The 27,483-nt window shown below is 48.9% G+C and overlaps 11 protein-coding genes across 11 annotated transcripts; 4 read left to right on the top strand and 7 right to left on the bottom strand.

Moving 5' to 3' along the window:
- Positions 1–1,310: 1,310 nt before the first annotated feature.
- On the bottom strand, positions 1,311–2,927 carry N7462_008046 (uncharacterized protein; the record flags this gene model as incomplete). The annotated part of the gene is made up of 1 exon (XM_057079764.1): positions 1,311–2,927. One exon carries the CDS (start codon positions 2,925–2,927, stop codon positions 1,311–1,313), a length of 1,617 nt encoding a protein of 538 aa, XP_056932434.1.
- A 108-nt stretch (positions 2,928–3,035) lies between these two features.
- On the bottom strand, positions 3,036–3,419 carry N7462_008045 (uncharacterized protein; the record flags this gene model as incomplete). Its single annotated transcript, XM_057079763.1, has 3 exons — positions 3,036–3,161; positions 3,210–3,293; positions 3,372–3,419. 3 exons carry the CDS (start codon positions 3,417–3,419, stop codon positions 3,036–3,038), a joined length of 258 nt encoding a protein of 85 aa, XP_056932433.1.
- Positions 3,420–3,836: 417 nt separating this feature from the next.
- Positions 3,837–5,891, top strand: N7462_008044 (GMC family oxidoreductase; the record flags this gene model as incomplete). The annotated part of the gene is made up of 6 exons (XM_057079762.1): positions 3,837–3,906; positions 3,967–4,048; positions 4,116–4,386; positions 4,441–5,229; positions 5,293–5,629; positions 5,686–5,891. 6 exons carry the CDS (start codon positions 3,837–3,839, stop codon positions 5,889–5,891), a joined length of 1,755 nt encoding a protein of 584 aa, XP_056932432.1.
- A 1,123-nt stretch (positions 5,892–7,014) lies between these two features.
- On the top strand, positions 7,015–8,819 carry N7462_008043 (tannase and feruloyl esterase; the record flags this gene model as incomplete). Its single annotated transcript, XM_057079761.1, has 5 exons — positions 7,015–7,331; positions 7,381–7,420; positions 7,478–7,644; positions 7,705–8,448; positions 8,501–8,819. The coding sequence occupies 5 exons, from the start codon at positions 7,015–7,017 to the stop codon at positions 8,817–8,819; spliced, it is 1,587 nt and encodes a 528-aa protein (XP_056932431.1).
- A 123-nt stretch (positions 8,820–8,942) lies between these two features.
- Positions 8,943–9,710, bottom strand: N7462_008042 (FMN-binding negative transcriptional regulator; the record flags this gene model as incomplete). The annotated part of the gene is made up of 1 exon (XM_057079760.1): positions 8,943–9,710. The coding sequence occupies one exon, from the start codon at positions 9,708–9,710 to the stop codon at positions 8,943–8,945; it is 768 nt and encodes a 255-aa protein (XP_056932430.1).
- A 1,681-nt stretch (positions 9,711–11,391) lies between these two features.
- N7462_008041 (glycosyltransferase family 20 protein) lies at positions 11,392–13,209 on the bottom strand (the record flags this gene model as incomplete). Its single annotated transcript, XM_057079759.1, has 5 exons — positions 11,392–11,533; positions 11,589–11,928; positions 11,993–12,363; positions 12,452–12,824; positions 12,906–13,209. The coding sequence occupies 5 exons, from the start codon at positions 13,207–13,209 to the stop codon at positions 11,392–11,394; spliced, it is 1,530 nt and encodes a 509-aa protein (XP_056932429.1).
- Positions 13,210–14,523: 1,314 nt separating this feature from the next.
- Positions 14,524–15,688, bottom strand: N7462_008040 (uncharacterized protein; the record flags this gene model as incomplete). Its single annotated transcript, XM_057079758.1, has 3 exons — positions 14,524–14,945; positions 15,078–15,402; positions 15,605–15,688. 3 exons carry the CDS (start codon positions 15,686–15,688, stop codon positions 14,524–14,526), a joined length of 831 nt encoding a protein of 276 aa, XP_056932428.1.
- Positions 15,689–16,722: 1,034 nt separating this feature from the next.
- On the bottom strand, positions 16,723–19,375 carry acoA (aconitate hydratase ACO1; the record flags this gene model as incomplete). The annotated part of the gene is made up of 3 exons (XM_057079757.1): positions 16,723–19,032; positions 19,168–19,185; positions 19,340–19,375. 3 exons carry the CDS (start codon positions 19,373–19,375, stop codon positions 16,723–16,725), a joined length of 2,364 nt encoding a protein of 787 aa, XP_056932427.1.
- Positions 19,376–20,553: 1,178 nt separating this feature from the next.
- On the top strand, positions 20,554–21,030 carry N7462_008038 (putative C2H2 finger domain protein; the record flags this gene model as incomplete). The annotated part of the gene is made up of 3 exons (XM_057079756.1): positions 20,554–20,594; positions 20,661–20,840; positions 20,913–21,030. 3 exons carry the CDS (start codon positions 20,554–20,556, stop codon positions 21,028–21,030), a joined length of 339 nt encoding a protein of 112 aa, XP_056932426.1.
- Positions 21,031–21,550: 520 nt separating this feature from the next.
- On the bottom strand, positions 21,551–22,689 carry N7462_008037 (uncharacterized protein; the record flags this gene model as incomplete). Its single annotated transcript, XM_057079755.1, has 4 exons — positions 21,551–21,625; positions 21,693–22,035; positions 22,119–22,458; positions 22,527–22,689. 4 exons carry the CDS (start codon positions 22,687–22,689, stop codon positions 21,551–21,553), a joined length of 921 nt encoding a protein of 306 aa, XP_056932425.1.
- Positions 22,690–22,758: 69 nt separating this feature from the next.
- Positions 22,759–25,506, top strand: N7462_008036 (DNA-dependent ATPase RAD54; the record flags this gene model as incomplete). Its single annotated transcript, XM_057079754.1, has 4 exons — positions 22,759–22,805; positions 22,974–23,637; positions 23,701–23,784; positions 23,836–25,506. The coding sequence occupies 4 exons, from the start codon at positions 22,759–22,761 to the stop codon at positions 25,504–25,506; spliced, it is 2,466 nt and encodes an 821-aa protein (XP_056932424.1).
- Between the last annotated feature and the right edge of the window lie 1,977 nt (positions 25,507–27,483).

The raw sequence follows: 27,483 nt of genomic DNA, 5'->3' as shown, positions 1-27,483 counted from the left end.
TCCAGTTTCGGCTTCCGTCGCTCTTATAAAAGCACTCATTTTCATGCTCAGTGAGTAGATATTAGTATGGGCTCAGACTTCGTGATCAATTGGTGCTAGGTCACCTCCTGATACGCCATGTCCAATCAAGGGATATCAGTCAGCATGTCCCTAGCTACCCCTAAATTGGAACAGCCGATATGGTCGTTTATTCCATCTTAATGTTCGTAGGCGGATCATCTCCGATTAAACAAAGGCTGTGTCATGTCACATTCATCACATCAAAAACGAGAGAGTGCTATTTCTTTCTGGAGATACGTTCAAAAATGGATTTTCCTCTTGATTTCTTTTATTTGTCTCTATCTACTCCTGCGAATTTCCCTGCAGAGCCTCTCTTGATGAGCGACGATTGACTTCTCTTCTCAGAACTCATTTTGCATTCAACTTATCAGGGCGCAATTTCTGCTCAATGCACTTTTAGACCTTATTATCAATCAAATTGTTGCAATAATTATATTGCCCAAGAGTGTTGTAAGTTTGATTGTGTTGTCGACATCAATTAGAGTTACAAGAAGTATCCTTGGTTATTCCTTTTTTAACATAATATCTTTGTAAATTCGAAGTTTAATCCAGAGGAGATGCAAGAAGCGAAGCGACAACCAGATGTACAAGCCCTCGAACCATATATCGAATATCTGGCTCCGGGATTTCACCAAAGTCTTTTGAATGAACACCTGGCAGATGGAGTATCTCCCAAGTTTAAGTCTCGAATGCAAATTCGGGGGGATTATCCGTTTTGCACATGTTTCTTCTATACAACTCCTGTGTCTGAAGGGATGGATCACCATGTTATCGCACAAATTGACTGGATCTGTGAACAATACGAAAACAGAGATATGGATCAGATGTTGAAACGCTAAAATCTCGTATTCATCTACCGTGGTTCTCGATTCGAGTTTGGGGAAAGATCTAGATCTACCCTCGACGAGATCAGATCAGATTAATCAGAATCAAGCTTTGATCAACTCAAAAAGTATCATCAATCAATCAATCAACGATTGCCTAATGCAGACTAAGTGGTGGCGTAATGGCTTTGTAGGTGCTTCATCAGGCGGAAGCAAGAGCCATCCAAACGGCAGCCTACGCAGATAGAACGTCAAATAAGAAGGAGAAAAGATGCTTTAATATAGACTACCGGCTAAGACCCTAATCTAGCCTCCTTTTCTACTCCTTTCCTATTACTATTAATAGAGTAGATAGAGATATAGTGGTCAAATTGAGATTCGATGTCTATATTAGTATCTAAAGCTTAAGCTCCGATCCAACCAAAATTAGACTTTAACAAAATCAATGCCTCTAGCCAGCCAGCACCCAATCTTGAATCCCGAGACAGCGCCGCGGTCATCGCGTTTGAGTACCATTGTCCAATTACCGGGAGCCGGTGCATCCAGTCCTCTTGGGCAGGTGAGCTGCCAGACATCATCTCCAAGGTAATAGAGAGGAGCCGGAATACCACGGCCAAGGTACCCTTCAAAATAGCCATATAACATTCCAGCCTGTCCAGAGCAGTGAAAATTGGAATCAATCTCATCGGATCTATAAGTGCCTTGGAGAGTCTCATCTTTAAGAGTGACATCGTTCGGGACAAGACGGCTGGCCACAAGAGTTCGGTTCTCGGAGATCCGGTGGATACGAACAACATTTCCTTCGATACTCGCGGTCATGTCGAGAGATTTGGCGTGGATGGTATCAGTCGCTTTAATTATCTCAGGACTGCCTTCATAATTGATTATGAGTTCCCCTATTTGCAATCCTCGGGTGATCGTTACCGCAAGTTGCGTATCCTGGTCAAGAAAAGACCCAAGCCAAGCGGCACTGGGCTCGACCGGAGGAATATTTGGGAATGGCCTGTTCAGAAGGGCACGGAGCATGTCACTCGCCGCAGCAGGTACATCAGCTTCGTGATTGAAAAAGACTACGACCGAAAGGCGCTCATGAGGGGCATTGCGTCTATGAGATCTGAAACCGCGCAATCCGCCACTATGCCCGAGTGTCACAACCTCGTCATAACTCTTTCGGTCCATGCCATAATGATACGGAGCACTATTTCCATCTGCATAGGTCTGTGGACTGGTGATGGCGCGGTACCAACTTTCTGAGTCGGTAAATAGGCGATCCAGATACTTCTCATAGGCGATCATGTCCTCCAGTGAAGCAACCAGCCCCCCATCCCCAGACCACTCTATGCGATTAATGACGGGAATATATCCCCCAATCTGTTCGGAACCTTCATATCCAACCACTGGGGAGGGGATTTTCGCGTTATCGGGGCACATGAACGCTGTTGACATTCCAGCCGGGCCAAGAATTCGCTCGGCCAGCAGTTTGTCAAGTGGCTCCCCAGCCACACGTTCTACAATTCGACCTAAAACGTGGAAGTTGACATTGCAGTAGGAGAACTCTGTCCCAGGGGTGAAATGAAACGATCGAGTCCGTTCTTGCGCAGGGGGGAAATCCCTCTCCACGAGAAATTCGTCGTCCGGTTTAGCACCCCACAGGGTGGTCATGGCCCAATAGTCGCGCAAGCCTGATTGCATATCGACAAGATGCTGGAGAGTCAACCCACTGCCTTCGGTGAGCTCTGGCGGGAGAATTTGAGCCATTATATCCTCGAATTGCTTTCGCGCGGGGCCTTTGCCCGCCATGGCCGAGGTCGGGTTGCGTTCCAGGTCGAGCATCAAGGCGCAGAAAAATTGTTTCGAGATGGAGCAGATGGGCATCTGAGTCTGAGGGGTCATGGCAATGTGGTTCTCAATGTCCGCATATCCCCAGACGCGTTGACCGACTAGTTCGCCATCTTTAATGACCGCGATCGCACCGCCTGGTCCGCGATACTTCAGCGCAATGTCATCGAGGATTCTCTGGACAGCTTGTGGGTCAATCGACATCTTTGAAGGGGAGGTGGATGTGGAGGAGCAGGTCGTGAAGTTGCATTTGCTTATCAGGCGATCAGAATGGGGAGGGGGGGGGAGACCGTAGATAAACAGGCTACTGAATTACCTATTGGGGACGCCGATAGGAACCCCACGCTTCTTGCCGGATTCGGGTCCCCCGCTGTCACCGAGTGGTCCAATCGGAGTCGATTTGTCGGGGAACCGGAAAAGATCCACGCGACCAAAAAGCTTACCTTTGAACACAGACATACAGACGTACGGAAGAACCTTACATACTTTGGTATGCTCCAGGGAAGCCCAGAGTACCAGGGTAAACTGGAAAGAACTGGCCGGGATGCTAATGTAGGCATTCAAATCGCTCTAGATCAAGTTTCAGTGAAACTACAATTCTTTGTCATCCACTATCTCGATCATTTATCGAGCATACATCACTATAACCGACTTCTTCCAGATCCTGAATTGTTTGGTCGCCCCTGTCTTCGCCATTTTCTCTTGGAGTTGCGTCCCTTTTCCCCCTAACTGAATCACATCGGCAAAATTACATCTGACACTCCGGTCCTTCTATGTCCTCGACATAATTGTATTTTCACCTCGCTTTTTCCTTGTTTAAGCTTTCATGCTCCTAAAAATAGGTTCCGGTACAAGTATATATACTCCGGAAGGCTCCGGATTCGGGGCCAGACCCATGCTTCAACAATGACGAGTAATGATTCATGTTGACGAAAGCGATGCTGAAGAGATATCTACAGGGTGTTTCCCTTGAAAGGACCTGAGACATTAAAGAGGAACATTTCGAACATCGCCCCTTTAGTATCCAGCAAACCACATAACTTTTAATAGGCTCGAGACTCAAATCATCATTATTCTTGTGAAGATAGTTCAGCCTTATGTGTATAATTCATCATGGCTACAGGCAAGATGAATATTATAGTCCCCGACATGGCCAAGGAGTTCGATTTTATTGTCGTGGGAGGTAAGTCGGGGTTTATTTTTCCGTAGCTCAAGCAGGGCCACTAATTCCTAAAATCCTTAGGTGGCACAGCTGGAAATGTTGTAGCCGGTCGCCTGGCTGAGAATTCAAAAGTATCGGTTTTAGTCATCGAAGCAGGTCGAGGGTATGCCTTTCCAGCGCTCTGAAAAAAAAAACATTTGATGTGGTGATTCCAAACTAATATCGTCTAGAGATCCAGATAAAATCCCCGAAGTTACTACTCCTGCCCGTGCCTTTGAATGCCGAAATGGGCCAGTGGATTGGAAATACAAATCCACACTCATTGATCGTCCAGACTATACACGTGTCGAGAAACCCAATACCAGGGGTAAAGTTCTGGGTGGTAGTAGCTGTTTGAACTATTACACATGGGTACGAGGTAGTAAAGGAACCTACGATGACTGGGAAGATTTTGGTGGCAGTGAATGGAATTGGCGCGGGGTGAAGGACTATTTCGACAAGGTGCGCATAAAATCCGTTTTCCATATTGGATCAACCTAATAATAAGTTGGGCAGCCTGCAACTTATCACGACGATGGAAATAATTACCCTCATGTTCGAAACATTGGTCTAGGAGGGCCTCTCAACGTTGAACACGCAGATCTGGTGCCTGAACTACGGCCATTCCGCGACGCACTGCTTCAGGCTTGGCAAAGCAAGGGTCTTGAAGTCAATGATAATATTTATGATGGAACTCAAACTGGATTAACTCGCTGTATCAACACCATTTACAAGGGTGTTCGTTCATCGAGTTGGTCATTTCTTGTCGGGAAACCCAATGTTCACATTCTACCCTCCTCACACTGTGAACGGCTGATTATACAGGGTGACCAGGCTGTTGGAGTCGATATTCGTGAACCGAATGGAAAATGCATCAAGGTCAAGGTCCGTAAGGAAGTAATCATCGCCGGTGGTGTATTCGAATCACCAAAGCTATTGATGCTGTCCGGTATTGGACCTGAGAAGGAGCTAGCACAATTCGGTATCAAAGCCATTTCCAGCTCACCTCATGTCGGCAGAAATCTTCTTGATCATCCTATTCTTCCGCATGTCTTCCGCTTGAAGAATGGACTTGGCTTGGATGATCATCTACTCCGCGTCGGTCCACAAAAGGCGGGCGCAATCGCAGCCTATAACCGTGATCATTCGGGACCTCTAGGAAGCGGCCTTCTAGAAATCGTGGGCTTTCCCCGTATTGATGAGCGTCTTGCAAGAATCAAGGAATATACAAAAGCGAAGCTGGATAATGGTGGTAAAGATCCGTTTGGACCAGCAGGACAGCCTCACTTTCAAATTGATTTTGTGGTAGGCATAGTTTCGCCCTCAATACCCTTCATTACATTTTGGTTTTATTGCTAACTCTTGTAGCCTATGTTCTCGGATGCTTTTCAATGGCATATTCCTACTCCTCCAGAGGGAGGATGGCTCACAGTCATTGTTGACCTACTTCGGCCTATTTCAAAGCCAGGTTGGGTCAAGTTGAATTCCGCTGATCCCTTGGATGATCCTTACATCAATACCAACTATTTTAATAATCATCTTGATATAGTTGCCATACGGGAAGGCATTCGATTTGTGGATGATGTTCTTATGAACGGTGATGGCTTCAAAGACATTATTGGGGAAGATTATCCATGGCCTATGCCCCGCAATTCCAATGAAGCAATGGACCAGATGATCCTCGAGCGTTCACAGACCGGATTTCGTACGTATCCGACAAGCCCCCGTTATCACTGAGACATTCTGATTGCGTCCTTTTAGACCCTTGCGGGACTTGCCGTCTTTCAAGGAATATTGGGCAAGGAGTGGTCAACGAACAGCTGAAGGTGCATGGTTTCAAAAACATCCGAGTAATCGATGCTTCTGTGTTTCCTGTCATTCCCGACTGCCGCATTCAGAATCCTGTGTATATGGTTGGTGAAAAGGGTGCGGATCTGATTAAAAGGGACCACAAAGATATCTATTAATGATTATTCTGCTTCTGTGAAAAGTTGATCTGTATGGCTGTGCCATCGTGAACCATTCTACTTAGGTGAATTAAAATATGATATTTACCAATTTTACAGATGGCGACTAAATGAGCCAAGGTTGATAGATCAATTCATGATTTTATTCCTTCTCTACCATCTCAACTTATCACATTGAGCAATTGTAGCTTCCCAGCTCTGCCGTGACGCAGGCACCGGGAACAGCCAAGTTATCATGCTGAAACAGGCTTAGTCTCCGCAAGCTTTCCCCGCTAGAAGTGAGGAGAATCAATAGACAGAAAACTTTGTTTGATTCAAACACCGAGCCCCTGAATTAAAGCACCTTTTTGAATGAGCCTCTTTAAAAACGTGTTTATCAATCTTTCAGTTCAACATATTACAAGAAGTCCAAGGCTTAAATGCCTCGCATAGCATTAGCCTAACTACGTATTTCCTGTTGCTGAGTGATTCATCACTGCCATTTACATACACAATCTCAATGCCAGTGTTCTAAATGATTTTTGTACATTCTTGAATAAAATAAGGTCGGATTCGTGAGGCTTCCGAGAAAATGTTAAAAGATAAGCCGAAGTTCAAGTAGACAGAAGATAATTCCCAAGACTCAACGAAAATTTTCCCTACCGCGCATTTCGAAAGCTTCCTTGTGTTTTTAAATTTTAATCCAATCTACAATACCGGACATCAAAGCCCCGCTGGACCATGCTTAAATTTTTTAAACATAAAGATCGTCACAAACCAAACCGGGAATATGCTGAGCTGACGAATTTCTTTTTGAGTGGGTCGCGCTCTACTTCGGCCTCATGGCCCTTCTTCGGGGAAACCGCATACCCTGGTTGTCTAGAGAATGAAAGGTTTCACATCATTGCCACAGAAAATATCATGAAGATCTTCACTGATTCGGGACAGTCCGGCCGGAACGTACAACTCAATATCGATGTACCCTCGGTTTTAACAGCTTTTGTGACGCGTTCACAAAGCGTATTCTCCGAGAAGCGGTAGATCATGGGTATATAAATGCATCTTTTTCTTTCTTATCTTGACTTCTGAGCAGAATTCCAAGTATTATTTGACATTTGTCTACTTCCGTGTCAAGCTTCCAATAATGATATTCCTCAAGGTAGCCACTGTTGCTAACTTGGTATTTGGTACAGCCACAGCTGTGAAAACTTCCAATCGTGCCAGTTGCAAGGTTTCCACCTTCCAAAAGTTTATAGATGCAGATTCCACCATTGCAACAGTTCAATGGGCAACTTATATTCCTCAAAATGGTAGTTTTAACCCAGAGAATTATACCTCTGCAACTGAATATCCCACGAAGCTACCTGAATCATGTGCCGTTCAGATAAATGTTGCTTCGGAGGGTAACTCGAGCTATCTCGTTGGTATTATCCTACCTTATGATTGGAATGGACGAATGCTGTATGTCCCTTCCATATTCTCACCAATAAATCACGTTGACATGTGCAAGGTCTGCCGCTGCCGGAGGAGGTATCAACTGGGTTGACATGGTAAGCCACTAGAAGATATTACTCCTCTTAGTCTCTTACCAACTATTTTCATTACAGGGAACCGGTACTCATTACGGCTTTGCTACCGTGTCTAGTAACTTGGGCCATGTGGGCATCGATACCACCGGCACATGGGCGCTTGGCAGGCCCGAGGCGGTCATTGATTGGGGTTACAGAGCTTGGCACGGCACCACTGTGCTGGGCAAGCTTCTGATCAAAAACTAGTATGGTTCTGCTGCTAAGTATAGCTACTTCTATGGATGTTCTACCGGTGGGCGACAAAGTATGAAGAATCTCCAGATGTACCCCGAGGATTATGATGGTGTCATTGCTGGTGCTCCAGCCTGGTGGACAACCCATCAGCAACTCTGGAACCTCAAACAAACCACCTACCAGGCCCCTGTCAATTCATCTCATACTATCCCAGGGGTGATGTTCGATATTCTTGCGGCTGAAGTCATCAAACAATGCGATCCTCAAGATGGTTTGCTTGATAACATCATTTCAGATCCGCAGGGATGTAACTTCGACCCTAGCACATTGGCATGCAACGCAACCAGTTTGTCTGATGAGTGTCTGACCGCAGACCAGCTCTCAACACTTTACAAGCTCTACAATGACTGGGTCGATGTGAACCAAACCTTTGTTTACGGGCATGTGTGGCTTGGTAGTGAGGCTTCATGGTTACTGGGCAATATCGGATTGGGTGAAAACAGCACTATCGAACAGCAATACTGGTACCCCCAAGATCTCATGGGTCTAGGACAAAGCTTTGTATGGCAGGGCTTGGATTACAATACTGTGCAGCTAGCGGAGAAGCTTAACCCTGGAAATGCAACCGCGGATCAATATGATATTAGCGAATTTTACAACCGCGGCGGCAAATTTCTCCATTACCACGGCCTGTCGGATGCCTACGTCTCTCCGGATTCTAGTATATACTACTATGATCACGCTAAGAGTGCAGTCCAGCCTCAGGGTATTAAAATGGATGAATTCTATCGTATGTTCCTGATTCCTGGAATGGAGTAAGTATACGGTTATCCCTCACTCCTCATTGCTATTCTAATAAAAGTCAAGGCACTGTGACTCAACTCCCGACAACATGAATGCTCCGTGGTACGTTGCTGGTCTAAATCAAGCCGCTACCATCAACACGGGTACCTACAGTACTCCAGGATACAGAGATGCGCGACACGATGTTGTTTTGGCTCTAATGGCCTGGGTTGAAAATGGCACGGCACCTGCTGAAATCGTCGCTACCAAGTGGAAGAATGATACAACTGCCACCGAGGTTCTGCGCCAACGGCCGATCTGTCACTATCCCAACCAGGCAAGATACGACGGCAATGGGGATCCCGATAGTGCCTCTAGCTGGACTTGCGAGTCTCTCTACTAGCAAAGCCTAAGTTAACGATGGCATCAAGAGCTCTTGACTGCTTGTGAAGCTATCAGTTGATATGAGCATTAATTACAGCTTGTCATTATGGGCGATGTACGTATATATCAGAAAAATATTAGCTTAGGCTGTCTGTTTCTTCGCATCGTACAATGCACCGCGTTCTTTCACCAATGAAGAAATAGCGTCTCCCGTCTCACTTCCCATACTAGCGAATCCCTGAATCACGCCCTCCCGATCGCCTGGTCGCTTCTCCTGGCTCATCTTGAACTTGCCTTGGATTTTATCGATACGGATTTTGATTCCAACAATATTCCGCTTTAGTAATTCCACGTATTCCTCCGGAGCTTCAGAGACCTTCCACGGCTCAGGCTTTTTGCCACCCGTATAACCCATGATCGACCTCTCCGTGTGTTGTGAAAGATCATGGATTTGCTGGGCCAAAAATTGGCCGGCTTCGGGGGTCTTCGAATCATAGTAAAGCGAGAGTTTTCCGTAGATCTGCACAGCAGAGTAATTCCATGTCGGGACGACTTTGCCCGTGTCAGGCTTCGTTTCCACGTAGTATTTCGGTGTCACGTAGTGATCATGTTTGCCATTGAAAACCACAAGGACATCTTCATCGAGTTCGAGAACATCGGGCTTCTTTTCCAGGGCTTCGATCATGCTTTGGATCTGTGGGTTTTGCTTGGCAATGTGGGCGCGCAGTTGACCCTGTGGTGCGGAATCGTCTGTTTCCCCGGGTAAGTCAATGACAAATGGGGCGTGCGTGCATTGAAGGAAGTCATTGGATGATTTGACGCCCGTAATCAGCATTCCCAGTGGATTTTCGCGAATGAACTGGAGAAGGACATCCGTGTCCGTCTCTGCATGAACACTTGGTAGAAACATTATCGCGGTTTAGGGAATCACGAGAAAAAGGTTGGAAGAAATTGGTCAGGACGTATCCCATTGAAAGAGACCGCAGGTCTATATAAATATTCAGGCCATTCATACTGAAACGAATTTCGCAATGAGTCACGTCAATGGCTATTCGACGCCAGCATGCCCCAGGGCAAGCACAGTGGGTCGCCCGTTAAACCAATTCAGCAGGTCCAAGACGGTATTTTCGCAAAGCCCGAATTCTAGAGCCAACTATCGACCAATCAACCTTAAGGTATTAATCTGATTACTACAATTAACGGGACGGCATGGCATCTTCTGGAAGCGAGAGCAAAACTTGCCTACGGCTGATTTTCATGGGATTGCAGACGAAATAACCAATTAACATCGAGTATTGATCCCGCACACCATATTCAGTATAGGCGGATCCACAGGATACAGATCCCGCCAATTCAATGGCAGTCTATGGATGTCATGGTACATACATCATGAAGAAGATTCTGATTAACTTGTTCTAAAATAGTTTACAAGACCGATCTACCTATCAATATACAGCGTGTACTGATATACAGTTCCCCAGAAGACGAAGATTTCTGGCTAGATGTATGACTATCTTGGCAAGAAGCCTTTACCAAAGTTATTCCCGAGGCTGAAGTTGACTTTTATGACCCCGGTGTTCGCACGCGAATTTCCTGATATCTCGAAGTACAAATTGATCGATCTTAGCGGCGACAAAGCAGACGTATCTCCTCCCCGAACCCTGGGTGCTTGGTGTACTGGATTTTGTTCGCACCGTAAAACAACACTTCCCTTGGACAAAGATTCTTGGACTCTACTTGGGCCACCAAGCTATGTCGAGAACACTTGGTGGCGAAGTCGGAGCTGTTCCGACTGGTCGTATTATTAGTTCCTTCCAACTACATGCGAGAGAATATCTACAGTCTTGCAGCTATACCGATGAAGATCGTTCAGGTCATTATTCAAGATGTTCTTCTGATGGAAGCGGGCAAAGGATTCTTCCAATTTGCCGCTAAAGCTGGTCTCTAAGCGAGTCTTTTCCTCAAGAACCGTTTCCCAGAGGTCCCTGGCCTGATTTTAATGAATTCTCTTCAGTGACCGCCGACGTTCGACGCTCCTGAGGCCGCCAAACCTGCGCTTCGGGCCTCATTCACCTTGCTGAGCACCGCGAATGCATCGTAAACGAGGCCAATCCAGTCCTCTCGCTTCAGGTCCGCCCTGAAATATGGAACAACCTGGTCAGTAAATTGCCGCAAGGGATAGACAAGGTGTACAATGGGAGCTCCTCCGTCACCCAGTTGGAGCAAGAAAATCAGAAGTTGAATCAGCCGACTGGCGGAGTAAAACTACTAGACCGTGTTGTCCAGTGGCTGGAAGAGATTGTGTAGCTAGGACAGAGACAGAACGGAATTGGGATCCAATGAAAACAAATGGTAATAGAAAGCCGTTCGAAGAATTCGAATTTTTAGTTCTAAAAGAGAGAAGATGATTATTCCTAACCCAACCGTCTGCAAAAATAATAAATAAGGAAGACAACAGAAAGAATGACCCATGCAACCCAAGCACAAAAATTCAAGTACATTTCGCCACATCCATGTCGTGAGAGCATCTAAAGTGAGTTCGTTTAACGTAGTCCGTCCGCAGCACCGAAATACGAGATGTCTTTAGAGCATCATGCGGCATGCTCGGGAGCTGGGACGGTGCCGTCGGTGGAGTTGGACGCCGCCACGGCCATTTTCTTCGCTTGAAACTTATCCGCTGAATGAGCTGATATACGGGTAAGCTCGGTAACAAACGATTGGCCCCAGAATGCACTATAGAGATTGAAATGTTAGTCTTTGGGTAGCCTACTATTACAAATCAACATACCTGGTGTACTTAGACACGTATTTGTCCAATTTGGCGAAGTTGAGAGCACGTTGTTCATCACTCATGGTAACAGCCTCTTGATATGCGCCAGCCAGCTCCTCGGTATTCCAGGGGTTAACAATAATGCTGCCATTCAGACTCTGGGCAGCTCCAGCGAACTCAGAGAGTACCAGAACACCATGACGCTTCTGCTGTGTTGCAATGTACTCATAGGCAACCAGGTTCATGCCATCTCTGGTAGAGGACACAATGCAAGCATCCGATACAGCATAGAGGGCAATAAGCTCGTCAAAATTGACAGACTTGTGGAGGAAATGAATCGGCATGAACTCGACAGTGCCTAGTACCAATAATTAATAAGCATCAAGAAAAGAATTGCAGGTATTCAAAGCCAAAGTACTCACCGAACTTGCCGTTAATACGGCCCACCAGCTCGTTCACCACTGCTCGCAAGTTTTGATACTCCTCGACGTCCTGTCGACTAGGCACTGCGACTTGTACCAGCACGACCTTACCTACCCACTCTGGATGGTCGCTGAGGAAGACTTCCAGGGCATGAAGCTTTTGCGGCACGCCTTTGATGTAGTCCAGCCGATCAACTCCAACCATGAGCTTGACTCCTTGGAACTTCTGCTCCAGCATCGCGATACGCTTTTGCACCTTTTCCTTCTTCAGACCCTCTTTGAATTTCTCGGGGTCAATGCCGATCGGGAAGGCGCCGCAAGTGATTATCTTGCCCTGAAATTCGATACCGTTCGGTGTTGTTGTAAGTCCCCTTGTATCATTAGCCATGAGAAATGCAAAAGCGGAGCCGGGAATAAAGAAGGAAAGAATGGAGCGGGAGATATGTGCAGCCCACTTACAGCAGTCGTGAGCAACTGCTCAGGAAATGGCGGGTATAATCATAAGTGTGGAAACCAATCAGGTCACAATGCAACACGCCCAAGAGAAGCTCATTGCGAACCGGCAAAATACGATATATCTCGCTGCTGGGGAAGGGAGTGTGCAGAAAGAACCCGATCTTGACGTTCTGTTTGCTGCTGCCGATCTCCTCGCGAAGCATCTCCGGGAGCAGCATTAGGTGGTAGTCGTGCACCCAAATCAGATCGCCATCCTGTACCTCTTTCGCGATTGCCTTGGCAAAGAGTCGGTTTGCCTCCTTGTAGGCTTCCCAGGCCGACTCGTCGAATGTAATTTCACCAGGGTGGTAGTGGAACAATGGCCAGAGGATTGAGTCTGTTCACAATACCATTTATCAGTACAACCCACTCAATACGTCAATTAATCGCATGCTCGCTTCAAGGGGGCGCGACTGACTCGAAAATCCGTTGTAGTGCCGATCCGCCAGGTCGTCATCAATGAAGACTGGGACTGCACCATACTCCTCCTTCAGACGCTTCTTGACGACCGGTATCTCCGCCTCGGGCACCTCCAGTCCCGGCCAGCCGTACCACTGGAAGGTGGTCGATTTGGACAGCCCACTCAGCCCACTCACCAAGCCTCCTGAGGACATGGAGAAGTCGTATTTGCCATCCTCAGAGCGCTTGATTGTGATCGGAAGACGGTTTGAAACGAGCAGGAGGCGTGCCTCATTCTGCTTGGGTTCTTCGAGAGAGGGCATCGCGGCGGAAAGCTCAGAGGAAGCCAGTTCGTGGATTGCCGACACCGGTGAAGTGGCGGAACAGGGACACGGGCACAAAGGTTACGCCCGACTGTTCTCGGATACGATTTTTAGGAAGCTCTTGATGGGAGGCAAGAAGCCTTTTGGCGCCGACCAGAAAGTGGTTAGTATAGCCAATTTGTCGTGGTTCTTTTGTCTTTGGGATCAACGGATGGGGATCGCGGGGAAGAAGGGACCGGGCCGACTCACCGAATGAGAAAAGTGCAGGGCAGTCAAAACCAAACGCCGGTCAGGGCTCCACAGTTGCTCGTCAGCTCAGACACTGAACAGACACAACAGCCACTAACAGCCGCAATGGAGGGGTGGAGCGGGGAGGGTTGCTTAAAGAAAGAAAAAAAAAGCGAAGCCGAGTCAAGGGCGGGCGGGGGAAATGACGGAGTGAGGTCAGCGCCCCGAAACTTGGAAACAGCTACAGTGGAGCTCCTCAATAGCGCTCACATCAGGAACGGGGAAAATAAAGCCAGGAGAAGCAGAGTAGAGGTTTGTCAAAAGTCAGGGACGTTTGAAAGATGCAGGGAGAGGATGATCCAGTTTCGATCATTGTGTCATGTGTTCCGTTGTTTTTATATAAGCCAGTCATGATCTCACGTTCTCCGCCGTGCAACTGCAACGCTAGTCTCGTTCGCTGTTAGTGTGCGTCTCTCGGTTCTCTTTTACTGTACTGCGCCTAGTCTCCCTCTCCTCTTTACCGATCTAATTTTTTCTCTTGTACTTGATACCCTAGTTGCTCCGGCTCTTCTTTCTATTGTGTTCGGATGTAACAACTGCTCGGATCCGTCCTTCCCTGGTCACTGCAGGTCACTCTGATCTCTTTGATTGGGACCTCACCCCCAGCCAGTCAGCAGCCAGTCCCAGGATATGGTTGACTCTGAGTGCCTCGCCAAAGGAAGAAAAAACGAGAAGAATGCAATCCTCGTTGCTGCCCGATTTCCGATTGTCCGCGATGACCGCGAGCTGACGTCGACTTACGTAATGATCGAGGGGTCAAGCCAAAGTTGACAACTTGAATATCAGCATCAGAATCAGGACATTAGATCGTTTATGTACAGCCAGCCAAGTAGGAACACTCTTGCGTCCTAGGAAAATCCTATAAACCTTATATACCCGCCCTGGGATCCTCATTGTGAGCGAAGGCCCCCGTCACCGATGTATAGAATTACCCCGTCTCGGAGGCCAAGTGCGGCAGATATCTCGAACAGCTAGATCACGTATATAGAATCATTCAAATGGCCTCCTCTTTTAGCTTCACCCACCTCACAGCGCCGACTTCTCCCCAGCCAACGACCATGCCCCAGACTTGGAATCATGTACTGTCCGCCCCTCCTCCTCCAACTTCATCAGTACCTTTAGCACCCCATGCGACGCTGGCAAGTGCAGATTCTCGGGTACATTACGGTAGATTTGCTTCACGAGCTCGATAGGCGTCCAGGTCCGGCGGCGCTCGGGCGAGGGTTCGTCCGGCACCACGTCCAGCGAGCCGTGCCGTAGTACACGCAGCACCTCATCCTCCCGCTGCTGCCGGTGTTGGATGTACTCGGCGACGCGGGCGGTCGTGTTCTCGATCACGGCACCATGTCCGGGGTACCCACGGCCCTGAACGCGGTCGCGCATGCGATTCAAGCTAGAGAGGTAGACCTTGAGATCTTCGAAGACGGCGGTGCCGTGGCCGAGGACGTCTGGGGGAGATGAGGTTAGCTCATAGTCCTGAATCAACATGGAACCAGATGGAAGGAGAAACAAAGAAAAAAAACAATATTATTCTGATTTTGAATGCGTCGAGTAAGGGTAGACATATCAACGATACTTACTGTCACCCGTAAACATTGCATCCTCCTCTTCCAGCACAAACGCCATGTGATCGACCGTATGTCCTGGAGTATGCAACGCAGTCAGCGTTGCCCCCTCGACACGAAATACCTGGCCATCCTGGATATCGGTCTGTCCGTCATCAGGCTGGTGCTTGAAGACCTGGGCCGTCGGGCAGATGCGCTGCAGGTCCGCGAGCCCGTTAACGTGGTCGCCATGCCAGTGAGTGAGCAGGGCCTGGTGCACGGTGGCTTTTTCTTCGGAGAGCACGGATTGTAAGCTGGCAGCCCATGCGGGCTTGCCCTCGCCAGTATCAATGAGGATGCGCTGGTGTCCACAACCAATCAGGTATGTGTTAGTTCCTAGGAACAAAATGGTGAGCGGGGCCGATCTGATATATCAGGGTGGTGACAGGTGTTAGCATATACCTTGCAAGGTGAACTATAAGTCGTCCCCGGGGGCTAAAATCAGCTTTTCCCCCTAGTAGGCCAATATCATTCAAGCCGGCAGAGCTGTGATTGTCACTCACCTTTCCCGGATTCCCGCCTAAGATTCTAATCACCGACGCGCTGAGACGCTCCACCTCGGGGAGCGGGACGAGTTGCGTCGCCATAGTTTCGATCCGCGCTGATGCACGTTCCGAATACCAGGAATCTTAGAATGTATGAATGCGTTACACAAGATGATATATGAACAAAGCCAGGGCTAAATGAAAGCCTAGCGAGTGTTGATCGTGGATGGTGGGGAATAGAAAATTAAGTTCTTCGGAAAGCGGAAGGGTTCCTCTTGTAACAGATGACTGACAGGTCGCAGTCCACAGCCTACTCTGCAGGTCTTATACCGTCGAATTGGAATGACGAATCCCCACAACCGATGTCGCCGTAAATCTGGAGTCAAGAATCTGTCGCGCGGGGCAGCAACGGAGCCTCGGCAGATTAGCTCAGCTCCGCGATTCCCGCGGTCTCGCGCATTCTGCCATCGTGGAGGGCAAAGGCCGATGATATCGATTTGGGACAATACCTGAGGCATTTGCAACCAACACCCTCTGACCAATTGCAGAATGGGAATAGCTAAGCAGGAACCGAGGAGTTCATATATACAGGACGAGATATCGACCGCCAGGTATCACAGATTACGACAGGCCTGCAAATGCAGTTTACAAAATTACACAACCTCAAAAGGTAACACGCAAAGGAAAATAGTGTGATGCAGGCTATCATGGAAACATACAGAAACAATGAGATAGTGAGAAAATCAGATAGTTATATCCATTGAGCCCACCCAAAAAAAGATCGGGAATCCAACGCAAAAGGCCAGAGCAGGCCAAAAGTCAAAGATCATAAATTTTTCCCAGAGCACAACTCCTCATATCCGGCTCAAAAAAGGGGACAGACACGCAACACACTGTGGAATCGAGCAACCATCTCTCTCCAAACCTCATGCACTCAAGTAGTGGGGGCAACTGGGAAAGGAGGGAAGAGTGTCACCCAAGCTCTCTTTGTTGAATCGCTGAACGCAAAACGATAGAGAACATAGTTTACACGGGGACAGGCCACAGTCGATCAGCGACCGACCGTGAGACAGCCCTGAAGAATCTCAAAAAACCATGAAACCGTCAGGAACAACTTGAATGGGAGAAAATCCTATTTAGTTGGAGGCAGACTTGCGAGCCATGGTGTTCAGAGCAGAACCGTCGTGGAACCACTCGATCTGGGACTCGTTGAAGGTGTGGCTGAGGGAGATATCGAAGGTCTTGGAGCCGTCGGCGGGGTGGACACGCAGAGTCATGGGCTTGCCAACAGCGAGCTCAGTGCACAGCAGGTCAACCTTGTCCTCGGGGCGGATCTTCTCGTAGTCGGCAGGGTCGGAGAAGGTCAGGGGCAGCATACCCTGCTTCTTCAGGTTGGTCTCGTGGATACGAGCGAAGGAGCGGGTGATGACGGCCAGACCGCCGAGGTGACGGGGCTCCAGAGCGGCGTGCTCACGGGAAGAGCCCTCACCGTAGTTCCAGTCACCAATGACAACCCACTTGATACCGCGGGCCTTGTAGTCACGGGCAGTGGCGGGGACAGCGTTGTACTCGCCGGTGAAGGCGTTCTTGACCTTGTTGGCCTCGCCGTTCTCCTCGTTGATGGCGCCGATCAGCATGTTGTTGGAGATGTTGTCCAGGTGGCCACGGTACTTCAACCAGGGGCCGGCCATGGAGATGTGATCAGTGGTGGTCTTGCCCTGGCACTTGATGAGGATGGGGATATCGGTGGCATCCTTGCCATCCCAGGCAGCGAAGCCGGCGAGGAGCTGCAGACGGTCACTGGAGGGGGAGACAGCGACGTTGACAGCAGCACGGTCAGCGGGAGGGGCCTGGTAGGTGTTCTGGCCGGCATCGTAGCCACGGGCGGGAAGACCGTCACCAGTGGGAGGCTTGAGCATGAACTCGTTGCCGTTGGCATCCTTCAGCTTGTCGGTGAGGGGGTTGAAGTTGAGGGTACCGGCAACAGTCATGGCGACGACAAGGTCGGGGGAAGCGACAAAGGCGTGGGTGGCGGGGTTGGCGTCGTTACGGCCAGTGAAGTTACGGTTGTAGGAAGAGATGATGGAGTTGGCCTCACCCTTCTTGACATCCTTGCGGTCCCACTGACCAATGCAAGGACCGCAGGCGTTGGCCAGGATGACACCACCGTACTCTTCCATGGTGGCCATCTGTCCGTCACGCTCAATGGTGGCGCGAATCTGCTCGGAACCAGGGGTAATGGTGAACAGAGACTTGGACTTGAGACCGTGGTCGAGAGCATCACGGGCGATAGAGGCGGCACGGGACATGTCCTCGTAGGAAGAGTTGGTGCAAGAACCAATCAGACCAACCTTGAGCTCTTCGGGCCACTTGTTGGCCTTAACAGCCTCCTTGAACTTGGAGATGGGGGTAGCAAGATCGGGAGTGAAGGGACCGTTGATGTGGGGCTCGAGCTCATCCAGGTTGATCTCAACGAGCTGGTCGTACTCGGCACCCTCGTCCTCACGGAGCTGGGCGGCGTACTCGCGGGAGAAGTCACCAATGTGCTGACGCTTGGTGGCCTTCAGGTAGTCGTACATGCGGTCGTTGAAGGGGAACATAGAGGTGGTGGCACCAATCTCAGCACCCATGTTACAGATGGTACCCATACCAGTGCAGGACAGGGAGTCAACACCAGGACCGTGGTACTCAATAATGGCACCAGTACCACCCTTGACGGTCAGCAGGCCAGCAACCTTGAGGATGATATCCTTGGGAGTGGTCCAGCCAGACATCTGGCCAGTGAGGCGGACACCAATGACCTTGGGGGCCTTCAGCTCCCAGGGGAGACCAGCCATGACGTCGACGGCGTCAGCACCACCGACACCGATGGCGGCCATACCGAGACCACCAGCGTTGGGAGTGTGAGAGTCAGTACCGATCATCAGACCACCGGGGAAAGCGTAGTTCTCCAGGACGATCTGGTGAATGATACCGGAACCAGGCTTCCAGAAACCGATGTTGTACTTGGCAGTGGCAGAGGCAAGGAAGTCGTAGACCTCCTTGTTGATCTCGTTGGCACGGGCCAAATCCTTCTCACCACCAATCTGGGCCTCAATCAAGTGGTCGCAGTGGACGGTGGTCGGGGTCTGGACAGAGGGCATGCCAGCGGACATGAACTGAAGGATGGCCATCTGGGCAGTGGCGTCCTGGCAAGCAACACGGTCGGGGCGCAGCTTGAGGTAGGAGGTACCACGCTCAATGTCCTGACCATGGGGATCGTCAAGGTGAGAGTACAGGACCTTCTCGGCATAGGTGAGAGGGCGCTGCAGACGTGCACGGACGATGTCGAGGTTCTCAGACATCTTCTTGTAGTTGATGTAGTTACCCTTCTCCTGGTTGGTCATTTCGACCTTCTTGTCGAGAGGATCATTGCCAATGGTAGCGAAGGCTCGAGTCCCGAGGGTCTATCAAATGGGGGAAAATCCCATGTTAGTTCTGACCGATAGTTCAATTTGGATTGTTCCATGCTGCCACAGTTGTTTCCAGCGCCAGAGCCACGGGCGGAAAGAAACTGTGCCAAGAGGGCGGATGTTGCTTACAAGACGGGTCTTCGGAGCCTGGAGGAGAACAGTAGGTCAGCTTGAATTCATGGGTAAAGCACCAGTCGGATTCAATATCCAGATTGGCCAGGCAGGGAGCGCCGTCGACGATGCTATTCGCGCATCGCCCACTCTCTCCCAACCTAGGGTATCTGCAGGGTTGACAACGTACCAGCGCAGCGGCACGCGCAAGCCGGGTGGAGATCATGATGGATAGCTCACTCTATGCAGAGGCAGCACAACACATCCAATGTAAGCAACCACCTTCACCTGTGGGAGCAAGATAGAGTGGAGAGTGGGAAGGGAAAAGAAGGAGAAGAAAAAAGGGCAGCTTGGAGGTTTTGAGTGGGAGAGAGAAGACTGGGACCGAACAGCCGTAACCGCCGTTACCCAGGCGATACCACCGTACGGTATTGGTACTGGGGCCATGACCTGCTTCGTTCTCCCGCATGCAACCTGGAAGAGGCTGGGCAGCATGGCCTTGCCAACAAGCGAATCTACCTCTCCCCAATCTTCCAAATCGAGCACGATTAAATCACTTGACATTCAGCTCGTCTCTCTGGTACTTTTTCTCTGCTCCGAACAACCTCCCTAGGTATTTCCATGTGAGAGGGAGGAGAGAGCTGTTTGGGCCACCCCGGACACGGTGTAATGGCAATACGCGGCATGTGACGGGGCAGAAGACGGCCACCAATCACGGAGTTTGCGATTACAGGCAATGGAAGCAACCTTCCTGGGACTTCGAGATTCGGGCCAACGGCACAGGTCCATGCGGGTTCGAGGGTACTCGGCATGTATGCAGCCCGCCTACAACTCCTCCGGGGGACTTGTGCCGGCTCTGGGAGAAGATATGTGGGTATATCGAATAGATTGACGGGGCTCCTCCGCCTCCCACTGGGGTCATTGGGGCATCTCGAAGCTCGCCTCATTTCCTATACTAGTTTTGAAGCGGATCCTGCCTCCATCTCAGACATATCATTCTTAGAGTTGTTCAAAACAATCCCAGGTCTCTAAGGGCCTGAGTCCGCTCCCTCCGGAGCAACATGCCGCAATGCAAACGTCATAAAATACAGCGCAATACCAGCCATACGAGGCCCGTAAGCCGGTGACGAAACCGAGTGAGCCGAGGCGTGCCGACTGCTGCTCCCGCCCGCGAGGGCCATCCGGGCGACCGCCAATCAGGCCCGAGGCGTTTCAATCGTAGGCGCGGCCCACAAACCGGCGGAAATTTCACTCCAAAACTTTGCCCACTGTCTTTTCCTTAGCTCCTCCTGTGCTCCACTCCGCCCCAGTATCCCTCCGGATATCGGTGATAATCGCTTTTTTCTCTCTCTTCTCTGTCTCTGTAGGATAGCTGCGCGGAAAGCAAGCCGAGCCTAACACAAGATGGGTGCCCTCCGCAGAGTCAAGACCAAGCGTCGCACCAGGTAAGCACCCTTCGACCAAGAAAGACATTGAGTTAAGGGAGAGCATGAGGCTGATTCTTTGTGCAGAGACTACGACCAAGTTCGTGCCGACATCGATTCGGCACGCCATCTGGAGCTATACAAAGAGACCAAGGATGCAGAAGATCTGCCTGGTCTCGGTCGGCACTACTGCGTCGAATGCTCTAAATGGTTCGAGAGCGAGTATAACATGAAGGCGCACACCAAGGGCAAGAACCACAAGCGTCGGTGAGTTGTGAAATTATTCCAGCGTCGCGTTTTGCGCGAAATCTCTGACCATCTCGTTTTTCCTCATTGCAGAATCCGCCTCTTGCGCGAAGAGCCTCACTCCCAACGACTTGCCGAGGCTGCGGTCGGCATTGGGGCTCCCGACAATGGCAAGCGACCCCAGGATGAGAATGTTGAGATGCAAGACTGAGCTGGACTCCGACCTGCTACGACGAACACCCCCCAATATTTTTGCGCAAAATTGCGGAGAGTTGCCAAGGGTTGGCGAGCTGAGAGCACACGTCTGTCTGCTTTCCAGCGCGGTCTAAAGTCAGCTCTATCCTCAAAACGAGAACTAAAACATACACGTCGCATACGAATTTCATGTCCAAAAACCTCGACCTGCTTCTATCTGCAAGGCCAGTGGGGACTCACGTGAGGCTTTTTTTTATATTGCCGAAAATCGGCGGGTTTCCGTTCAGCCGGTTTGCGGGTCCGCGAAAAAAATGCCGCCGTTTCTCGGCGGTTCCGAGGGACGGCATTAGGGCGAAAGTTACCTTCCCCCTTACTAGCAGTACGGAGTACCTGGAGTAATTATTCCAATAGAATTCCCTCAATACCAAATAATAGAGTCTAACCATAATGGGGTTCTCGGTCTATATTTCCATGGCTTGGCTTAATCCCTTTCCATATACATAGTAGTCGGGCAATCTGCACAACACCATATCCAACTACAAACTCCCAGTCACGGGAGCCATTTCGCCTGAACTATTCAAGCTTTTCATCAGCCATTCATAGGCCGCCCACTGCGTTTATTTTAGTATACAATGGCACATCGCTTGTACGCTTGTACAGCATCTGGAAAAGACTCACCTGGACTGCGTTCACGATAAATGCTCGAACACTGCAGATCCCAACACCCCGATAGAAAGCGCCCATGCCCTCGGTCCGATAGACCTCTTGGGTGATTTGAATGGTGTTCATGGCTCGCTGCGGATGTCGTAGTAGAGTCTGGTTTTCACCAGATATTCGGGCAAAGGAGTGGTCATGCATTGTCTGCGCTTGTAGTCTGGTCTTGATCATATCCAGCGGAAAGATCGAGCCCCAGGTGACAATGCCTGCAATGCCACCACAGAGGAGAATCTTAAAGCCAGCTTGCCGCGATGTTTCATTCTCAGCTGTCATCAATCGTTTGCAAAGTTCGTAAGACCAGAAACTGCGCGAGTCAGCTGGTGAACATACATTGAACATATATTCTAGAAACTCAGAGTAGGAGGTGGGGGGTGTCATCAAGCATACTAGAAGCCATATCCAATCGAATCTCGTGCACTCGTAATCCCTCCACCATAATACAGTCCTCTCCAGCCACGACTGCGATAGATATCCTTGGCAATTGCCCACGACGAGATCTCTGGGCGAGAGTCCAGCTGTGCTCGGCACTTGATGAACTCGGTGGGAGAGGAGATAGTCCAGCTTGCCAGGCCGCCAGCAGCACCAGCAATCCAAAGCTTGTACAAAGGAACGCCCTCGGGGTTGGTGGGGTCCGCAATGGAGCTATCCATTGCCATCAGAGACCGATTGTAAGCCACAAAGAGAAGTGCATTGAGAGCTCCATATCCCAATATTGGCGCAGCCACGCCTATAATGACAGCTTATATCAGTACTGTGTCTTGTATCTATGACCAGGAAAATCAATTGGACACAAACCTCTAACAAGAGAGCTCGCTCTCTCTAAACGACTTAGATTCGAGGATGAAGATGCATCTCGGGAGTGGCCTGCTTGCAGCCGGACTTTGATCACGTCTAACGGATTGCCGATAATGATCCCGAGGGCCCCGCTGAGGTATCCAGCCCAGAAATCTGATGACATGAGGTTTCACTGATTGAAATGTGCGGTCCCACATGTGAAGCTCCCCGGGTTTCTATGGCGGGGTGACCCATGGTCACGTGGGGCCGCGGCACTTTGGTGTTGCAGGCAGACGCGAGGTAGGAACGCGTCGGCGCAATCACTCTTTCAACATCCAGATCATTCTGCATAACAAAGAAAATTGTACAGCTGCATTTGACGGGAGATTATATTTTTGAGCTCCGCTTTCATGTTAGTTACATTATTTTATTTCAGACTGCACAACATGGTTGTTGACATCTTCCTAGGTATCGTCCTCGGCCAGCCGTGGCAGACGGCGGCGTCAAGACACCTTTACAACCAAAATCACTGAATTCCCTTGATCGCCTCGCGAAGCCCTTTAAATGCCCAGGATCAGCGACACAAACTCGGGCATCCGAGAAGCCCGCCCGAAAGAGGAGAAAGGTCAGCTATGCAGATGCCGACGGCAGCACAGAGGATGGGACAGAGAAGCCATACACAAATGAAGATCGACTCGCACTGGCAACGCGAGAAGTGAACAGGTTCCCCGTCTTCAAGGCTAAGGACAAGGATACAGCGTTTCGGCAAAGATTCCGAATCCCATTGATCAATAAGAACACGGGCGAGTACAACCCTGGTCGAGTTGCTCCGACACTGGGCCTGCGACAAGGCGCCTCGTTCATCGCTAAACCGTTGCATGATCCAAGCGGAGAATTCGCGATTGTTCTTTACGACCCTACTGTCGATGGCGTCGCCGAAGAGCCCCAGCCTAAAGATGCCGAAGAAGCTCAGGAACAAGAGAAGCCGAAATTGGAAGAACCGCTGGTACATAAAAGTCTGGCAGACATTCTTGGTATTAAGAAGAAAGTGGAAGGCCGACCAAAAGTGCCCGTGGTTATTGATCCGAGATTAGCGAAGGTTCTCCGACCACATCAGGTCGAGGGTGTTAAGGTATGGTTCTCCCTTCTGGTAAATTGATAATATGGGCAACGTTGACCTTGATCACCCGGGTAGTTTTTGTATAGATGTACGACTGGTTTGATTGATAAGAATGCAAATGGTTGCATCATGGCAGACGGCATGGGTCTTGGTAAAACGGTATGTAGAGAAACAGGCTCTCGGTGGGATTTTAGATACTGACTTGACTAGCTCCAATGTATCTCCCTGATGTGGACATTACTCAAACAGGATCCCGAGGCCGGGAGGACAACTATCCAAAAATGTGTCATCGCATGCCCATCCAGTTTGGTTGGTAACTGGGCGAATGAACTGAGCAAATGGCTTGGTAAAGATGCCACTACGCCATTTGCAATCGATGGAAAGGCTTCCAAAGCGGAGCTAACTCTTCAGATCAAGCAGTGGGCCATTTCCTCTGGCCGAGGAATCGTCAGGCCCGTACTCATTGTTTCATATGAGACACTTCGGATGTACGTAGACGCGCTGAAGGACACCCCAATTGGTCTCCTCCTGTGCGACGAAGGACACCGTCTCAAAAATAAGGAAAGCTTGACTTGGACAGCTTTGAACAGTCTGAACGTTAGTCGACGTGTCATTCTTTCTGGAACCCCCATTCAAAACGATTTATCTGAATATTTTGCCTTGCTACACTTCGCCAACCCCAACTTACTGGGCTCACAAAATGAGTTCCGCAAGAGGTTTGAGCTCCCAATTCTTCGCGGTCGAGATGCAGCTGGGTCAGAAGAGGAGCGCAAATTGGGCGATGAACGTTTAACTGAGTTGTCTGGTATTGTTAATAAGTTTATCATCCGCCGCACAAACGAACTTCTATCAAAGTACTTGCCTGTCAAGTACGAGCATGTTGTGTTCTGCAACATGTCTCCATTTCAGCTGGATCTCTACAACCACTTTATTCAAAGCCCTGAAATTCGAAGCCTTCTACGAGGGAAGGGCAGCCAGCCTCTGAAGGCTATTGGTATCCTGAAGAAACTTTGCAACCACCCCGATCTTTTGAATCTGTCAAATGACCTTCCTGGGTGTGAACATACACTCCCCGATGATTATGCACCGCCGGATTCCCGTGGACGTGACCGGGATATTAAGAGCTGGTACTCCGGAAAGATGATGGTCCTCGATCGCATGCTCGCTCGTATCCGCCAGGACACCAACGACAAGATCGTACTGATTAGTAACTATACTCAGACCCTGGATCTATTTGAAAAGCTATGCAGATCACGCGCATATGGCTGTCTACGACTGGATGGAACAATGAACATCAAGAAGCGATCCAAGCTGGTGGACAAGTTCAATGACCCGGATGGCCCAGAATTTGTCTTCCTGCTCAGTAGCAAGGCTGGCGGCTGTGGCCTCAACCTGATTGGTGCGAATCGACTTGTCCTTTTTGATCCAGACTGGAACCCAGCTGCCGACCAGCAGGCGCTGGCGCGTGTCTGGCGTGACGGTCAAAAGAAGGACTGCTTCGTATATCGGTTTATCGCTACCGGTTCAATTGAAGAGAAGATTTTCCAACGCCAATCACACAAACAATCCCTGTCGTCATGTGTCGTAGACTCTGCTGAGGATGTCGAGCGTCACTTTTCTCTAGAGTCTTTACGAGAGCTGTTTCAGTTCAAACCCGAAACCCGCAGTGACACACATGACACTTTCAAGTGCAAACGATGCCGTGATGATGGTACTCAGTTCATCAAAGCCCCAGCTATGCTTTACGGTGATACTAGCTCCTGGAATCACTTTGTCAATAATGGAGAAAATGGCCCTTTATCTAAGATCCAGGATCTGCTCATACGTCAGGAAACTGGCGAACGCGATGTCTCGGCCGTTTTTCAGTATATCAGCCACTAATAAAATGATTTGGAATGAAGGCGTTTCGGTCTGGATTAGAGAAAGAAACTTACAACGGCGTTTTTCATGATTATTGGATAGATCATCTTCTCAGCGTTTAGCAATCAAAAAACTCTATTATTTTCATTTACCTGCACTTCATTATTCAACCGAGCTTGACTTTCTTTCGAAGTGGATTTATTGTTTCGCTTCTTGTGATACATGGTAGAAACTATGCTAGGGAAAATATCGGACAGCTGGTGTCTTCTTGGACATCTTCCTTTGCTACACTCTCCTTCGCAGAGTTCAATATGTGTTCGGATCTATTGGAGACTTTTGCGATACTTTGGTCATCCTCACCTTTCTTGATACTTTTTCACTCGTCTTAGATCCGGGAATATGATGACCCGTATTTCTAGAAAATCACCGGAAACAAAGACCTATTGTTTTTCATATCTCAATCCTGTACGCTAGAACGTGTGCGTTCAGATTCTCAACTGACATCGATTGTATGTTCGACATTTTCTATTTAGCTTGGCTGAAAATTTTTAAATCCGACAGGTGAGGAAGGTTACCTACCTGGCCAGAGAAATTACTCATTCAGACTGTGAGAAAAACACAGATCTCCACAAATCCTACTCTATTTTATTTCTGAGAAGTCTAGGAATTGCACTAGAAGACAGCAGTATCGTATCAAGATGCGAATACCATTTATAAGTTGACGATCCAAAGTTCCCTGCGGCTGAGGCTTTGCCTCTTATCATTTGATATGATATTTAGCTCTCACAAAGTATACCAAAATTAGACGTCAGATACTAAATGTTGGCCGGCACTCATCGCTCTTATCTTGATCTGTCTATGGCGTGAGGGTCCTCGTTCTTTTCATTTTGATTTTGGAGATCAATGTATGATATATTTGAGCTCGTAAGTGAAGTGAGAATACTATGCGGACATATGTGCTCAGCTGAAACTCTATTCATAAATCATTTACGTGACCCTCCTACAGATGAAGCCAATCAGCAATCGAAATTGGTTCCCCTCTCAGCATCATTGGTCTAGTGGTAGAATTCGTCGTTGCCATCGACGAGGCCCGTGTTCGATTCACGGATGATGCATTTCTTTTTGTTCGGGCGATCCTGGGTTTCTTCTAGCATTGGCTTGTTTCAATCTGCTTTTCTTTCGGATTTTTTTGAAAGCCTGGCCTACTTACCATTGCAATAAATATTGACCTGATAACAATACAACTTGTCCCTCATCGGACATCCAAAATTATTTTGATATGGTTTTGATCTCGTATATCTTATTCTACGTTCTAAATTTCTTCCTTTTCGAAGGGCTTGTGGTGTGGATTAAGTCCCATGTCCACTTTCAAAAACAATAATTGGGAAACAAGGCTAGATTGGATAAAATCCATATATCAATTTTTGGGGGGAGAACGTGAACTGAGCTATGCGAATGACTAGCGACTGTAGTCCTATCTGTCCTCTGTAAGTTGCAAGACATTTTCAACGTTATGTTCGGTCATAGATTCTTGAGAAGCAGATCAGCTGTTTAGGTTTCATCGTTTTCCTCAAATGGCAAAGTCTATCTCCAACCTTTCTTGCCTGTTTCACCAAATAGAACTTGCACCAGGCAGGGTTACATTTTTCACCTTCCCCGCTGTGAAGCTACTGGTATTTCTTGTTGAATAGGGAATTTGGTATGAGACTCCTATATGTCGAAGGCATCTATACTGAAAAGTGAAATAGTCTCCAGTCCAACTCACCGAATGTCTTGTAGCGCACATTGTGAAAATTGAATCGCTCATCTGCTTTATGGTTGGTTACCCATCATACATATCAATCCTCTGTCAATCTTGTAGTCAGTCATTGTTCCTCTTGGATTTTCAATATATGGTCAAAGCAACTTCGGAGAAGGACCTACCACATTCCATGTGGTCCAGTCTTCTCAGTGAAGATGTCTAGCACTGCGTCTAGGTCGCCTCGATTCCAGGCAATA

This window comes from Penicillium macrosclerotiorum, assembly GCF_028827735.1.
Source record: "Penicillium macrosclerotiorum strain IBT 26536 chromosome Unknown utg000007l_segment0_segment0, whole genome shotgun sequence".
Classification (NCBI taxonomy): domain Eukaryota; kingdom Fungi; phylum Ascomycota; class Eurotiomycetes; order Eurotiales; family Aspergillaceae; genus Penicillium; species Penicillium macrosclerotiorum.
Note: the sequence above shows the minus strand (reverse complement) of the source record. Positions and strands in the feature narration are given on the sequence as shown.